This window comes from Ranitomeya variabilis, chromosome 4 (genome assembly GCF_051348905.1).
Source record: "Ranitomeya variabilis isolate aRanVar5 chromosome 4, aRanVar5.hap1, whole genome shotgun sequence".
Taxonomy (NCBI): domain Eukaryota; kingdom Metazoa; phylum Chordata; class Amphibia; order Anura; family Dendrobatidae; genus Ranitomeya; species Ranitomeya variabilis.
The window spans coordinates 504,533,533-504,549,814 of NC_135235.1; the positions used below are offsets into that span (position 1 = coordinate 504,533,533).

A 16,282-nucleotide genomic window follows, 5' to 3' on the forward strand; every position below is an offset into this window, starting at 1 on the left:
GTACAATGGACAACTGGCATGGACTCATGGATCCTGCACACCTAAATACCTAATAGAGCTGCAATCAGCAGAAACACCTGCCCGGATTACAACCCCAAGACAACTGCACTACCACCGGAGGGAGCCCAAGAGCAGAATTCACAACAGATTATTTTATGTCGCCTGAAGGCAGAGTCGCATGGCAAGATGATGTTGTTTGAGATGTGTATTTGATGTTATGTACAGTGCCTTGCGAAAGTATTCAGCCCCCTGGAACTTTATAACCTTTTCCCACATATCATGCTTCAAACATAAAGATACCAAATGTAAATTTTTGGTGAAGAATCAACAAGTAGAACACAATTGTGAAGTTGAACGAAATGTATTGGGTACTTTAAATTTGTGTGGAAATTCAAAAACTGAAAAGTGGGGCGTGCAATATTATTCGGCCCCTTTACTTTCAGTTCAGCAAACTCACTCCAGAAGTTCATTGTGGATCTCTGAATGATCCAATGTTGTCCTAAATGCCTAATGATGATAAATATAATCCACCTGTGTGTAATCAAGTCTCCGTATAAATGCACCTGCTCTGTGATAGTCTCAGGGTTCTGTTTGAAGCACAGAGAACATCATGAAGACCAAGGAACACAACAGGCAGGTCTGTGATACTGTTGTGGAAAAGTTTAAAGCCGGATTTGGATACAATATGTATGATTTCCAAAACTTTAAGCATCCCAAGGAGCACTGTGCAAGCGATCATATTGAAATGGAAGGAGTATCATACCACTGCAAATGTACCGAGACCCGGCCATCCCTCTAAACTTTCATCTCAAACAAGGAGAAGACTGATCAGAGATGCAGCCAAGAGGCCCATGATTACTCTGGATGAACTGCAGAGATCCACAGCTGAGGTGGGACAGTCTGTCCATAGGACAACAATCAGTCGTACACTGCACAAATCAGGCCTTTATGGAAGAGTGGCAAGAAGAAAGCCATTTCTCAAAGATATCCATAAAAAGTGTTGTTTAAAGTTTGCAACAAGCCACCTGGGAGACACACCAAACGTGGAAGAAGGTGCTCTGGTCAGATGAAACCAAAATCGAACTTTTTGGCAACAATGCCAAACTATATGTTTGGCGTAAAGGCAACACAGCTCATCACCCTGGACACACCATCCCCACTGTCAAACATGGTGGTGGCAGCATCATGGTTTGGGCCTGCTTTTCTTCAGCAGGGACAGGGAAGATGGTTAAAATTGATGGGGAGATGGATGGAGCCAAATACAGGACCATTCTTGAAGAAAACCTGTTGGGAGTCTACAAAAGACCTGAGACTGGGACAATGATCCCAAACATAAAGCAAAATCTACAATGGAATGGTTCACAAATAAACGTATCCAGGTGTTAGAATGGCCAAGTCAAAGTCCAGACATCAATCCAATCGAGAATTTGTGGAAAGAGTTGAAAACTGCTGTTCACAAACGATCTCCATCAACCTCACTGAGCTCGAGCTGTTTGTCAAGGAAGAATTGGCAAGAATATCAGTGTCTCGATATTCAAAACTGATAGAAACATACCCCAAGCGACTTGCAGCTGTAATCGCAGCAAAAGGTGGCGCAACAAAGTATTATGTTAAAGGGGCCGAATAATATTGCACGTCCCACTATTCAGTTTTTGAATTTCCACAAAAATGTAAAATAACCAATAAATTTCATTCAACTTCACAATTGTGTTCCACTTGTTGTTGATTCTTCACCAAAAATTTACATTTGGTATCTTTATGTTTGAAGCATGATATGTGGGAAAAGGTTGAAAAGTTCCAGGGAGCCGAATACTTTCGCAAGGCACTGTATGTCTATGTACAGAAACATTATTCCCAAAGTCACTCTTCTGATTTTCTTGACACCAAGTTTTACTTCTTAATAAAAAAAACATGTTTATAACATGACAACTTGTGTTATGTTTTTGTACCTTTTTTTTTACCATAGTTAAATGAAGACACTTGACAATTAAATTGTTTTTAAGCAAAATCAAATTTTTATTACACATTTATTTTTACCAAATTTTTATTAAACACATTTGTTAAAGATATTAAAAGTTTAACGGAATTATAGCTTTATAAATCTTTAAACTGTGGGGTGGAGATACTAACGGAGGGGCTGGAAGGTTGGACCACGTCGATAGTAGGGGAAAGCCTACTGGGTTGGGGTTGATTTGTAGTGGAAGGGGGGGGGGAAACATGAGGCTGAGCAGGGAGGACAGGTTGGACAGGGGGTGGTGTAAAATTAAACGGGGAAGGAAACAGTGAGGAGGAAATTTGAAATTGGGACTGGGTTGGGAATTGGGATGGATTTTGGAAATGGAAAGGGATGGTAGGAGAGACAGTGGCTATGTGAGGAGGTGTGGGAGCAACTCCCGGGGGAGTTGGAGGGGCTTGGGCGATGGCCTTCGCTACAGCAGCATGGCAGCTTTGCATTACACGCATCTTCTGGTCAAGAGTTAGCTTTTCCATGCTCACGAGCATTGACTGGAAAAAAAGATTTGGCAACTGCTTTACATCTGCATGCAGCCTATCCACAGGACTGCTGAGTTCATCGATGCTTTTATTCACCATGTTGAACCCAGCAATAATTTGCTCAGCAAAAAGCTTGATAGAGCTCTGTAAGGTTGCATTCAGATGCAAAAACTCGGGAGCATAACTCCTTTCCTGACCCCTCTGTCGCTGCCGCCCAGAACCTAAAGGTGTTCTAGAGGTGGCAGCATCAGAAGGGTGGGGTAAAGGGAACGCTAACTCGTCACCAGCAGCTTCATGTAACGAAGTCTGCAATAATGCTCCAGCGCTGGTGGATGTGGATGGGGCCGAGGGATTGGAAGTGAGGGAAGGGTCAGAGGGATGGGGTCTACCGACGTGGCCCACGGTGGCGGACTCCTGTGGGATCGCTCCAGAGGGGTCCAAGGTGGCAGCAGGCTCCCGAGTGGTACAGATGGTGCTGTGAAAGAAAAGAAAAAACAACAATTAATATATTGATAGGAAAAAGCCATGCCTGAAAAAAAAAATAAGGTTAGACAGGTAAACATGGTGAATTATTAAATGGGCTGTGGAATATTTACCTTCTGCTCGACATCGTCGAACGGAGGAACGACAGGGCTCTGCCGTACTTGTATTGGCTCCTGCGTCCTCTTGAGCCACTCGGGGCCTGCATCTCCTTCTTGAACTCTCTCTTGAAGCGATCCCTGAGTGACCGCCACCGCTTCATTACCCTTTCACCTGTAAAGAGAAGGAAAAAAAAAGGGGTTAAGTACAACACATTCCGTCCTGCTACCGAAATTACTGAAATGTGACTACTTACGTGCTCGAGTCTGCTGCCTAGGTTCAAGGTCCTCCCAGTTGTCCACAATGTTCAAGCATATTTGCTCCCAGAGCCGATGGGTAACAAATTGATCTGCATGGCTGCGGTCAGCCATGTTCCACAGCGGCTCCCGCTCGCGGACCTCCTCGATGAGGCGGTCCACATCTATTCCTCCGTCCTCACCATCTGAGTCAGGAGCACGCTGTGAAGACTGTGAAAAAGTAAGAAAAAAAAAAAATTTGTACACTGAAACACAAAACTACCAAGAAAAAAAATCCCCATAAAACAAACAAAAGGTATTTACTGGTGGCTGACCGCTGCGGCGATCACGACGCCGACTCTGGGAGCTGCTGGGAGGACCTTCACGGCGTTGGCCAGAATGTGCAGCAGACTAAAAAAAAGGAAAATGAATTATGTTGGCTGTAGGCATATGTTTTACGTGTACTGTGAAGTATGATGATCTGTTTTGTATGTGTTGGGTGCATTGAGATGTCTGAAGCAAGTTTCTGCACAACTTACACTCTGCGCGCCCGCTCCTGGCATTTCTCCACCCACCCAGTCTCCTTTTGAGAGGCCCTCGGCTGCTTCAGCTTCCTGTGAAAACATAATTAATGCATATAGTGTTTAACAAAAATTTTAACAAGAACAAAAAGACAAAAATTTTTAAATTACCTCAATACGCAGATGCTGTGAAGGAGAGCTCTCAGAAGAAGACATGTTTTTTGGGGCTTGGTGGTCAATGGTGAATCTGTAAGTATAAAGACACTTGTAAGCTACTATACAAAATTATATTCAAAGCTTTGTGGTCTTTAATACTTACATCAGGAAACCGGCTTGATGGCTTGGTGGTCCCTGGTGGATCTGAAAGTATAAAGACAAATTATACTTAGACCCACAAACCCCCCCAAAATAGATAATGTAATAGATTTAAAAACCACCCTGCTCAAATCTTATATCTCAGCAATGTCCAAGCAGGCCAAAAAACAACGTTTTGAGAAACCACCAAAAATGTACCCAAGGCACACCAGTCTGAGCTGGATATCCTAGTTGAATAATATGCGCAAGCTGTAAAACCATTTCGCCCACCCAAAAAAAACAAAAAAACATTGAACAAAATACCCTCAGTTAAAGTTGAAATGCCTAAACACCAGTTCAAAAAATGTATTGACCACATATGTGATTTGAAAAGATCCCTTTAAAAATTACAAAAAGAAAAAAAAACAAAACACGTCTTACAATTTTCCTTCACCTTTTATTTTTAAAAAATAAACCCTCAACCAACTCTGTATTGCATGGTGTGTGTACAGTTTTACATACACCACACTTTAAAATTTACCTTTGTGAAATGATACTACGTACAGTTTGAATACATTTTTTTTTAATAATTTTATTTTTTAAACATCACAATTAGGAGCTACAATGCTCTTTATTTTAAATACAAGTATGGTACATTAACTGTAAATGTTTTCAACAATACAATTTAAAAAAAATGATAAAAAAAAACAAAACACGCAAGACACATACTCACACCGCCATTACACACACACACTGAAACCACATGCTGCACATGCCACACTACTTTATAAATACATCACAGTAAAAAAACACACGCACGCACACAGACGCACGCACACATACGTAGAATGTTAGCCCGCAAGGGCAGGGTCCTCTTCCCTCTGTACCAGTCTGTCATTGTTAGTTTTGTTTACTGTAAGTGATATTTGTATTTTGATGTAACCCCTTCTCATGTACAGCACCATGGAATTAATGGTGCTATATAAATAAATAATAATAATAATAATAGACGCACGCACGCACACAAAAATGGCAGGACTCACACTGGCACGCAGGCCTCTGGCTGGAAGCTGGATGGCAGGCTTCTGGCTGGACGCTGGCAGGCAGGCCTCTGGCTGGACGCTGGCAGGCAGGCCTCTGGCTGGACGCTGGCAGGCAGGCCTCTGGCTGGACGCTGGCAGGCAGGCCTCTGGCTTAGACGCTGGCAAGCAGGCCTCTGGCTTAGACGCTGGCAGGCAGGCCTCTGGCTTAGACGCTGGCAGGCAGGCCTCTGGCTTAGACGCTGGCAGGCAGGCCTCTGGCTTAGACGCTGGCAGGCAGGCCTCCGGCTTAGACGCTGGCAGGCAGGCCTCCGGCTTAGACGCTGGCAGGCAGGCCTCTGGCTTAGACGCTGGCAGGCAGGCCTCTGGCTTAGACGCTGGCAGGCAGGCCTCTGGCTTAGACGCTGGCAGGCAGGCCTCTGGCTTAGACGCTGGCAGGCAGGCCTCTGGCTTAGACGCTGGCAGGCAGGCCACTGGCTTAGACGCTGGCAGGCAGGCCTCTGGCTTAGACGCTGGCAGGCAGGCCTCTGGCTTAGACGCTGGCAGGCAGGCCTCTGGCTTAGACCCTGGCAGGCAGGCCTCTGGCTTAGACCCTGGCAGGCCTCTGGCTTAGACGCTGGCAGGCAGGCCTCTGGCTTAGACGCTGGCAGGCAGGCCCCTGGCTTAGACGCTGGCAGGCAGGCCCCTGGCTTAGACGCTGGCAGGCAGGCCTCTGGCTTAGACGCTGGCAGGCAGGCCTCTGGCTTAGACGCTGGCAGGCAGGCCTCTGGCTTAGACGCTGGCAGGCAGGCCTCTGGCTTAGACCCTGGCAGGCAGGCCTCTGGCTTAGACGCTGGCAGGCAGGCCTCTGGCTTAGACGCTGGCAGGCAGGCCTCTGGCTTAGACGCTGGCAGGCAGGCCTCTGGCTGGACGTTGGCAGGCAGGCCTCTGGCTGGATGCTGGCAGGCAGGCCTCTGGCTGGATGCTGGCAGGCAGGCCTCTGGCTTAGGCGCTAGCAGGCGGGCCTCTGGCTGGACGTTGGCAGGCGGGCCTCTGGCTTAGACGCTGGCAGGCAGGCCTCTGGCTTAGACGCTGGCAGGCAGGCCTCTGGCTGGACGTTGGCAGGCAGGCCTCTGGCTGGATGCTGGCAGGCAGGCCTCTGGCTGGATGCAGGAAGGCAGACCTCTGGCTGGATGCTGGCAGGCGGGCCTCTGGCTTAGACGCGGGCAGGCGGGCCTCTGGCTTAGGCGCCGGCAGGCGGGCCTCTGGCTTAGGCGCCGGCAGGCGGGCCTCTGGCTTAGGCGCCGGCAGGCGGGCCTCTGGCTGGACGTTGGCAGGCAGGCCTCTGGCTGGATGCTGGCAGGCAGGCCTCTGGCTGGATGCAGGAAGGCAGACCTCTGGCTGGATGCTGGCAGGCAGGCCTCTGGCTGGATGCTGGCAGGCAGGCCTCTGGCTTAGGCGCTAGCAGGCGGGCCTCTGGCTGGACGTTGGCAGGCGGGCCTCTGGCTTAGACGCTGGCAGGCGGGCCTCTGGCTTAGACGCTGGCAGGCCTCTGGCTGGATGCTGGCAGGCAGGCCTCTGGCTTAGACGCTGGCAGGCAGGCCTCTGGCTTAGACGCTGGCAGGCAGGCCTCTGGCTGGACGTTGGCAGGCAGGCCTCTGGCTGGATGCTGGCAGGCAGGCCTCTGGCTGGATGCAGGAAGGCAGACCTCTGGCTGGATGCTGGCAGGCGGGCCTCTGGCTTAGACGCGGGCAGGCGGGCCTCTGGCTTAGGCGCCGGCAGGCGGGCCTCTGGCTTAGGCGCCGGCAGGCGGGCCTCTGGCTTAGGCGCCGGCAGGCGGGCCTCTGGCTTAGGCGCCGGCAGGCGGGCCTCTGGCTTAGGTGCCGGCAGGCGGGCCTCTGGCTTAGGCGCCGGCAGGCGGGCCTCTGGCTGGACGTTGGCAGGCAGGCCTCTGGCTGGATGCTGGCAGGCAGGCCTCTGGCTGGATGCAGGAAGGCAGACCTCTGGCTGGATGCTGGCAGGCAGGCCTCTGGCTTAGACGCTAGCAGGCGGGCCTCTGGCTGGACGTTGGCAGGCAGGCCTCTGGCTGGATGCTGGCAGGCAGGCCTCTGGCTGGATGCAGGAAGGCAGACCTCTGGCTGGATGCTGGCAGGCAGGCCTCTGGCTGGATGCTGGCAGGCAGGCCTCTGGCTTAGGCGCTAGCAGGCGGGCCTCTGGCTGGACGTTGGCAGGCGGGCCTCTGGCTTAGACGCTGGCAGGCGGGCCTCTGGCTTAGACGCTGGCAGGCCTCTGGCTGGATGCTGGCAGGCAGGCCTCTGGCTTAGACGCTGGCAGGCAGGCCTCTGGCTTAGACGCTGGCAGGCAGGCCTCTGGCTTAGACGCTGGCAGGCAGGCCTCTGGCTGGACGTTGGCAGGCAGGCCTCTGGCTGGATGCTGGCAGGCAGGCCTCTGGCTGGATGCAGGAAGGCAGACCTCTGGCTGGATGCTGGCAGGCGGGCCTCTGGCTTAGACGCGGGCAGGCGGGCCTCTGGCTTAGGCGCCGGCAGGCGGGCCTCTGGCTTAGGCGCCGGCAGGCGGGCCTCTGGCTTAGGCGCCGGCAGGCGGGCCTCTGGCTTAGGCGCCGGCAGGCGGGCCTCTGGCTTAGGCGCCGGCAGGCGGGCCTCTGGCTTAGGCGCCGGCAGGCGGGCCTCTGGCTGGACGTTGGCAGGCAGGCCTCTGGCTGGATGCTGGCAGGCAGGCCTCTGGCTGGATGCAGGAAGGCAGACCTCTGGCTGGATGCTGGCAGGCAGGCCTCTGGCTTAGACCCTAGCAGGCGGGCCTCTGGCTGGACGTTGGCAGGCGGGCCTCTGGCTGGACGTTGGCAGGCGGGCCTCTGGCTGGACGTTGGCAGGCGGGCCTCTGGCTGGACGTTGGCAGGCGGGCCTCTGGCTTAGACGCTGGCAGGCGGGCCTCTGGCTTAGACGCTGGCAGGCCTATGGCTGGATGCTGGCAGGCAGGCCTCTGGCTTAGGCGCCGGCAGGCGGGCCTCTGGCTTAGGCGCCGGCAGGCGGGCCTCTGGCTTAGGCGCCGGCAGCCGGGCCTCGGGCTTAGGCGCCGGCAGCCGGGCCTCGGGCTTAGGCGCCGGCAGCCGGGCCTCGGGCTTAGGCGCCGGCAGCCGGGCCTCTGGCTTAGGCGCCGGCAGCCGGGCCTCTGGCTTAGGCGCCGGCAGGCGGGCCTGTGGCTTAGGCGCCGGCAGGCGGGCCTCTGGCTTAGGCGCCGGCAGGCGGGCCTCGGGCTTAGGCGCCGGCAGGCGGGCCTCGGGCTTAGGCGCCGGCAGGCGGGCCTCGGGCTTAGGCGCTGGCAGGCGGGCCTCGGGCTTAGGCGCTGGCAGGCGGGCCTCTGGCTTAGGCGCTGGCAGGCGGGCCTCTGGCTTAGGAGCTGGCAGGCGGGCCTCTGGCTTAGGCGCTGGCAGGCGGGCCTCTGGCTTAGGCGCTGGCAGGCGGGCCTCTGGCTTAGGCGCTGGCAGGCGGGCCTCTGGCTTAGGCGCTGGCAGGCGGGCCTCTGGCTTAGGCGCTGGCAGGCGGGCCTCTGGCTTAGGCGCTGGCAGGCGGGCCCGGGCCTCTGGCTTAGACGCTGGCAGGCAGGCCTCTGGCTGGATGCTGGCAGGCGGGCCTCTGGCTTAGACGCTGGCAGGCCTCTGGCTGGACCCTGGCAGGCAGGCCTCTGGCTGGACGCTGGCAGGCCGGCCTCTGGCTTAGACGCTGGCAGGCAGGCCTCTGGCTTAGGCGATGGAAGGCAGGCCTCTGGCTTAGACGATGGAAGGCAGGCCTCTGGCTTAGACGATGGAAGGCAGGCCTCTGGCTTAGACGATGGAAGGCAGGCCTCTGGCTTAGACGATGGAAGGCAGGCCTCTTGCTTAGACGATGGAAGGCAGGCCTCTGGCTTAGACGATGGAAGGCAGGCCTCTGGCTTAGACGTTGGCAGGCAGGCCTCTGGCTTAGACGTTGGCAGGCCGGCCTCTGACTGGACGCTGGCAGGCCGGCCTTTAGCTGGACGCTGGCAGGCCGGCCTCTGGCTTAGACGATGGAAGGCAGGCCTCTGGCTTAGACGATGGAAGGCAGGCCTCTGGCTTAGACGATGGAAGGCAGGCCTCTGGCTTAGACGATGGAAGGCAGGCCTCTGGCTTAGACGATGGAAGGCAGGCCTCTGGCTTAGACGATGGAAGGCAGGCCTCTGGCTTAGACATTGGCAGGCAGGCCTCTGGCTTAGACGTTGGCAGGCCGGCCTCTGACTGGACGCTGGCAGGCCGGCCTTTGGCTGGACGCTGGCAGGCCAGCCTCTGGCTGGATGCTGGCAGGCCGGCCTCTGGCTGGACGCTGGATGGCAGGCCTCTGGCTGGACGCTAGCTGGCAGGCCTCTGGCTGGGCGCTGGCTGGCAGGCAGGCCTCTGGCTGGACGCTGGCAGGCAGGCCTCTGACTGGACGGCCTCTGGCTGGACGCTGGCTGGCAGGCCTCTGGCTGGAACTGGCAGGTTTCTGTCTTGCTAGTTGTTAGGCAGGTGTCTTGCTGGCACATTGAGGAGTGAAGCCACAGGCCACATTTTTATAGATTTGGGGCTGTCAGGCCAATTGGCTACAAAATACTCATTTGGAGCAGCTCAGTGTAAAAAGATGTATTCCAGAGCTGGATTCCGTCATACGACGTGTCACGACGGATCCTGCGTCCGTAGGCTTCCATTCTAGCCAACGACGTATGCCGCAGGAGGGTATGTGCACACGTAGAAAGGTCCACTGCGGACTTTTCCGCAGCGGATTTGATAAATCCGCAGGGCAAAAACAGAGCGTTTTTCCTGCGGATTTACTGCAGTTTTTGTGCGGTTTTACACCTGCGGTTTTCTATTATGGAGCAGGTGTAAAACCGCTGCGGAATCCGCACAAAGAATTGACATGCTGCGGAAAATAAACCGCTGCGTTTCCGCGCGTTTTTTTCCGCAGCATGTGCACTACGGATTGCGTTTCCCATAGGTTTACATTGTACTGTAAACCCATGGGAAACCGCTGCGGACCCGCAGCTGCGGAAACGCTGCGGATCCGCAGCAAAATCCGCATCGTGTGCACATGGCCTCATTGCAAGTTTTTCCAGCGCAGACAAAAACCGTTTCATTGTATGTTTTTTCCAGACGACGTGTCGCCAAATTCCGACGGATCCAGTGCACGACGGACGAAACGTGTGGCCATACGTCGCTAATACAAGTCTATGGAAAAAAACGGGCAAATTTGCTGGATGCATTTTTTCACAAAACGACGCATTGTGACGGGGAAGGCTTCTTTCACACTTGCGTCGGTACGGGTCCGTCACTAAGCGTCGGCCCGACGTACGTTGTGAAATTGTGGCATGACGTGGGCAGCGGATGCAGCTTTTCAACGCATCCGCTGCCTATTCTAAAGTCCCGGGGAGGAGGGGGCGGAGATCCGGCAGCACATGCGCGGTAGGAAATGGCGGACACGACGGACGAAAAAAGTTCCCTTGAACGTTTTTTCGTGCCGACGGTCTGCAAAAACACGACGCATCCAGTGCACGACGGACGTGACGTATGGCCATAAGTCGCGATCCGTCGGCAATACAAGTCTATGGGCAAAAAACGCATCCTGCGGGCACATTTGCAGGATCCGTTTTTTGACCAAAACGATGGATTGAGACGGATACAAAAAACGCAAGTGTGAAAGTAGCCGAATGCACGACGAAAGTGTGAAAGAGGCCTTACACTCCCCTCACGTCTTGTGACCTACAGGTACACAAAGATATTACATAGTCACCATGTGACAAGTGGGCCTGTGCACCTTCAAATGCCAGGGCTGAATTTTAGTCCCAGTCCGGCCCTGATTGATGGTATACATAAATTAATAGATGCTACTGTGCAGGCGGCGCCATCTTGCTAGAAAAAAAAATAAGTTGCCTCCTCCAAGATGGCGCCGCCTGCACAGTACCATCTAGAACAGATTGCCGATAGCTGCTACTGCGCAGGCGGAGGCATCTTCAGGCTGTTTTTATTATTATTATTATTTGTATACTGCCTGACCGATGTGCGGTCCCCACCTGACACTCCGGGAGAGCCTGCAGCGGCGACCGGTCAGTCAGCGCACAGGAGTGAGCAGAGTAACAATGGCAGGAAACACGCAGCGACATCTGCTGAGACATGACCCAAGACGGCCTCCGTGCAGAGGAAGCCGCAAAGTATTGTGGGAGTTGTAGTTTTTGTCCTGTGCTGAAATCCCCGGCATGGCAGCTCCTGTATATACACATATATATAGACATGAGGCGGAATCCTAGGGTGAGCCGGGCTCGGGGTGTATAGGTGGGTGGCAAGTACTGCTAGTGTCTGTGTATAATGTGCCTGATAGAGGACATTTCCAGTCCTTTCCATAACTGGCAGCACTGGGGCTTTCTCTCCAGTGACACTATTCCGTTTGTATGGTGGCATAGGAGCCAGGATGTGCAGCACTTACCCCAGCACATACCAGGCCTCCATTGTCTCCTTACACGGGTGTCCTCTGCATAGTGGCCTTGTCCAGGTACTGTATAGCCTTCCCCTAGTGATGAGCATACGGGGCAGTGTGCAGTACCTGGCCACGGCCACTGTTCTGCTGGTGGAGCTGTGCCTCTCCATCTGGCACTGTGGTTAGCGAGGGTGCTGCGCCAATCAGGCACTGATGACCTATCCTAAGGGCAGAGTCAGCCGCTGTATAAATGGGAGCGAGACTGGCCGCCGGCTCTCCCGCCCTGAGCGTGACGGCAGCATGGAAATACATGATGCTGTCGCGCTCGGGTCAGCGTACCCGCCGGCCAGTCCGTGCTCTGATCTCGCTCCTTATACGGCCATATGACTCTGCCATTAGGATAGGCCACCAATCGAAAGGTCCAACCCCTTCAAAAGGAATGTGTCAAAAATATAGAATTTTTTTTCTACAATTGAAAAACAGTATTAATATAATTTAATTAATAAAAAAATTAATATAGCTTAAAAAAGCTATAAAATATTAAAAAAAGATTTTTTTATATTTGTCTCTGACACTCGCACAAAATGAAAATGGCAGCCCACAGCAACCCAGAAATCAAATGTCAGTTAATTTTATACACTTATAAGTAAACTTTAACAAAAATTCCAAACATTAAAAAAAAATATGGTACAAATTCCCTTTAAAGGGGTGTTGAGGTTTTTTTCAGGCATATTCCAATAATAATTATCTCTGGGTAGATTCACATTGAGTTTTTTCAAAACCTGAAGCAGTAATAATAATAATAATAAAAAAAAATGCTCAGAAAGCTGGAAATGTAATTCCCCTGACTCATACTCCTGTGCACCGCCCGCCTTCGTTGTTTTCCAGTCGGTCTCCTGCGAGTGACCGGCCGGCAGCTCCAGTATTTCATGGAGCAGTATGGAGGTCACTCTTCAGTTCAAGTCTGTGAGGGCCTCGTTTTCTGGCTCTCCTAGAGTGGCATTGTGAGCTTGTGACGTAGCTTCTAACTTCCGAACTATCAGAAGATGATGTCGCATGACCAGTGCGGTGCTGAAAAACAAGGAAGATGCTGGAGGGCGAATATAAGATTGGGGGGCAGGGGGCTTACATTTAAAGCGCCACTCCAGCTCTGGAAAAAACAACAATGCTGGAGTGGTGCTTGAACTGCTGAACAGCAAAGTGGTTTATGCAATAGGAAGAGTCTCTCAAGTGAATCTAATCCAAAAGACTCCTCTAAAATACTCCATGTGCAGATACCCTAATTTCCCTGTGTCACCGCTTTTGTGGTCTTGGCCATGACGTGCCAACCCCGTTGCCATCATCAATGAGGCCCATGACTGACCTGCAGTGGTCACACGTGTGGGTGTACGCAGAGACCACCAGAGCAGTGGTTCCGGAGGGGCAGGGGAATTAACAAGTGCGTTTCTTATTTAATTACTTTAATGCATTCCCTACTTTGTTCCCGCTTTAAAAAAGAAAACTTGGACAATCCCTTTAATTCTTATTGAAATTTGTTTCTAGGAAAACTCGGCGACAACCAACATGGCCGTCAATTCAGCTTCTAGGCAATGTGTCTCCCATCTTCTCATTACTGCTGAATGACCTAAGATGTTGTTACTAAACAGCATTTTATCTTAATTCCAGGAAGAATAGACTTATCTATATGTTGACTTTTGAATTTATGTGTTTCTTACTTGCTGGTCAAGAGTATGAAATGTTGACTCTTCTTGTAGGTTAAATTGATAATTCTAAATGGATGAATGGCAATATGTGCATCTTATATCTGCTCCTACAAGTTATTGTTAGCTATCTTTGCAAGACTGTGATACAGGGTCATTGAACAATGATGTTTGCTGATATGTAGATTACATATTGTCCAATCCAGCTAGTTTGTTGACTTGCAAAACAGAGGAAGAAAAACTGTTCAAATAGATTACATAATCAAACAATGGTAGTTGATCTTGTCACCATTCTTCCCTTTTACCTGTGAATGCTGGCTTGAAGGACATCTGTTAACGGTGAAAAGCATTTACCGTATGTCCCTGTAACATCAAACAGAGGACATCCAGTCCAGAGAACCAGAGACTCTTTACATCATGGGTCCATCGTGAAGGACACAGATTTGGCTTTCCACAGGATGCCAGCTTAAGGGACCACGGCCCCGGCTGAAAACCATACAGATCTGCTCCATTGATCATTGCTGGTTCTTGGATACGTTTGGGGCAGTCAGGATTGGGACCCACCGGTCACCTGAGCCCCATGGATACATTTGGGAAAGCCAGGAATGGGACCCACTGGTCACCTGGCTCCATGGAGATGTTTGGAAATGCCAGATTGTGACCCTCCAGTCAACTGACCTTGTACTTTAATGGACTTCCTAAGCTTTTCGATACCTCCTCTCTGCGTGCCCCAAGTGAGGTAGTCGAATGTGAAAGCACTGAAGTCACAGCTGCTCTTTTCCTGGCATGTGAACGGAAGGGTGACACTCTGTAATTTTGCACCATCTTGGGTATTTTGTTGGGACTGTGCCTACGTGTTATTTACCTGTTTTGTGGTTCAATAAAGTATTGCCACACTGTTTAACCCTTATCCTGTATTGTCTAAGTAGCGTTACGCCCACGTTAAAAGGAGAGCGGGTGTTAGGTGGGAAGATCCCTGGTCCATGGGGTTTTGGTTAGGGGACCAGGGCACCTGCTGACCCCCGTGCCTCCACAAGATGTGCTACATCCCCTGAATTCATCCTTGCTGGGAAACTGGAGATGTTTGCCATACAGCTCATTGAGAGGTTGGATACAGTATGGTTATGTTATAGGGAACCTGTCAGCCGGCTCATGGCGCCCAAACCACAGGCAGCGTGAATCGGATCCTGATGGCATGAGTGCAGCCAGGTATACTTGTCTTTGTGGGGGTATGTATACACGTTCCGTATTTGCCACAGAAAAATCTGCATATACTGATGTGTTGGCAGGAAAAATGGCGCATAAAATACATGCATTTTTATGTGGTTTTGATGTGTTTTTGACAAGGTTTTTGCATGCCTTTTTGATGTGTTTTTCTCATTCATTTGAACGCAGCAAAAACACTGAATAACTTTCCAGTGTTTCAGAGACAATATAGTTATTGACTTTGCTCACGTCCAGGATCTCAGGATCTGCAGCAGAAAATCCTGATGAAAATCCTGATTTGTTGGCAGAAAACTCTCAAAAATCCATACATTTTTGCTGCTTTTTTTTTTCTACATTAGTTTCTGTTACAGATTTTTCCCCACTCATTAGTATGGGAGAAATCTGCAGCATAAACTCTCCAAGACTTGACCTGCTGCAGATTTAAATCTTCAAGGAAAAAGTAAGCAATATGTGCATGAGACTTCACTTTGCTAGTGCTGGGAAATCTTCAGGTTTTGTAACATAACTGCTCAGAAATAAAGCAACAAAAATGCAACATATGCACAGACCCATAATGTACCGTAGTTAGAAGATCTGCTACTGAAGGTGATTGACAGGTTCTAGACACAAGTGAGAGACCTGTGTGAGAGACCTGTCAATCACCAAGTTGTTGGCTTAGAGCTCAGGACTAGTCTCCTCTCTGGTTTTGGTTCCCGGCCAGACATTCGAAGTATGTAGACTCTCTCGTGTTTTAGAGAATAGCTGCCTTGCTCTGATTCATGGTGCCCGTGATTTGGGAACTAAGAATCAGCTGACAGGTTCCCTTTATCACAGAGTTTTAGGCCTCCCTGTATGTTAGATGGAGGCAGTGATGGATGCCTAACAGTAACATCAGACGTCTGTAGGCTTCCATATAAATGCGTATGGTTTGGAATGGATACAGTTTCTATGGGATCCTGTGGGATGGAGAGGTGCTGTCTGCTACACTATTTTGCTTGACATGCTCTGGAGAGGGCAAGAAGCGTGCGCAAAATAGCGTGTGGTAAAGTATAAAGGGTGGTAGCGCTCACCTGAAGGTAATATGTGCAGGCACAACTATAAAAGTGGTGAAAGCTGCTTCTGCTTGCCCGTGGCTGGAGGAAAATAGTTCTTCCAAAATGGCTCCAAGAAGCCTTTAGGGTCTTTTCTCATACTTCTTGGAGCCATTTTATCTTATTTAAAGCCCCCAAGTGTTGTACCCTGCACACTTGTTTTTTATACCTTGAGAAAGGTGCCGGTTTGACAGAGAAACGCTTTGGTAATAAACACTGATTCGGAATCCCAAGGCTCTTCATTCCGACAGCACAGCAGCCCACCTGAACTTGACAGTTTCTGTTTTTGTCATTACGCTATTTTTCTTGCTGTGGTTTGGTCAGAAGGACATCTTAACGTGCCTCCCTCTGGCATTACATCCCTATGGACGAGTTAGGGTGTACGTTGGGTGCTTTCCCCAAATGTAAGACAAATCGGTGGTTTGAATAGAGACAGTCTTTTAGATTCTCTGGTCATTTTTTGTTCTTTGCTTCCTTACCTGTCCATGGAGCTTCATGATCTGTGTGTTTCCCTTCACAGTGAGCCGTGCAGAACCTAGCATTATCTTCCTGATACAGTACCCGATACGTCACCTCGTGGAGATAACATGGCTTTCTTTTGTCAGAAGGACAGCTACGCCACAGAGGTAAGTGTGTGATGACTCTTTCCCCCTCCTAGACCGCCAGT

At 51.3% G+C, this 16,282-nt stretch overlaps 2 protein-coding genes across 7 annotated transcripts in view; one reads left to right on the top strand and one right to left on the bottom strand.

Annotated features, from left to right (window-relative positions):
* Nucleotides 1–1,980: 1,980 nt before the first annotated feature.
* On the bottom strand, nt 1,981–11,319 carry LOC143765417 (uncharacterized). Of its 2 annotated transcripts, none has more exons than XM_077252059.1 (8): nt 11,218–11,319; nt 4,149–4,189; nt 4,001–4,076; nt 3,848–3,922; nt 3,633–3,719; nt 3,329–3,539; nt 3,090–3,246; nt 1,981–2,968 (listed from the first exon to the last, which is right to left on the bottom strand). In XM_077252059.1, the coding sequence occupies exons 1-8, from the start codon at nt 11,317–11,319 to the stop codon at nt 2,095–2,097; spliced, it is 1,623 nt and encodes a 540-aa protein (XP_077108174.1). In that variant the 3' UTR covers nt 1,981–2,094. The 2 variants fall into 2 exon arrangements, with proteins under 2 accessions (XP_077108174.1, XP_077108175.1); XM_077252060.1 differs by lacking the exon at nt 11,218–11,319 and adding an exon at nt 10,962–11,033.
* Nucleotides 11,320–11,334: 15 nt separating this feature from the next.
* Nucleotides 11,335–16,282, top strand: part of AARSD1 (alanyl-tRNA synthetase domain containing 1) — a 39,553-nt gene continuing 34,605 nt past the window's right edge. For 3 of the 5 annotated variants that reach the window (XR_013213387.1, XR_013213388.1, XM_077252061.1), the window contains exons 1-2: nt 11,335–11,452; nt 16,136–16,241. Coding sequence is in view for 3 of the 5 variants with exons in the window: in XM_077252061.1 (XP_077108176.1) it covers nt 16,203–16,241 (39 nt within the window). In the remaining 2 variants the exon portion in view is untranslated. Of the gene's footprint in view, nt 11,477–16,135; nt 16,242–16,282 lie in introns of all 5 variants that reach the window. The other 2 variants (XM_077252062.1, XM_077252063.1) reach the window with 1 other exon arrangement.

Coding starts and splice junctions, on each gene's coding strand:
- LOC143765417 (XM_077252059.1), bottom strand. CDS start 11,319: ATGTCTCAGCAGATGTCGCTGCGTGTTTCCTGCCATTGTTACTCTGCT. Junction 3,923..4,000: donor CACAGCATCTGCGTATTGAG/GTAATTTAAAAA, acceptor ATGTTTTCACAG/GAAGCTGAAGCAGCCGAGGG. Junction 3,720..3,847: donor CAGGAGCGGGCGCGCAGAGT/GTAAGTTGTGCA, acceptor CCTTTTTTTTAG/TCTGCTGCACATTCTGGCCA.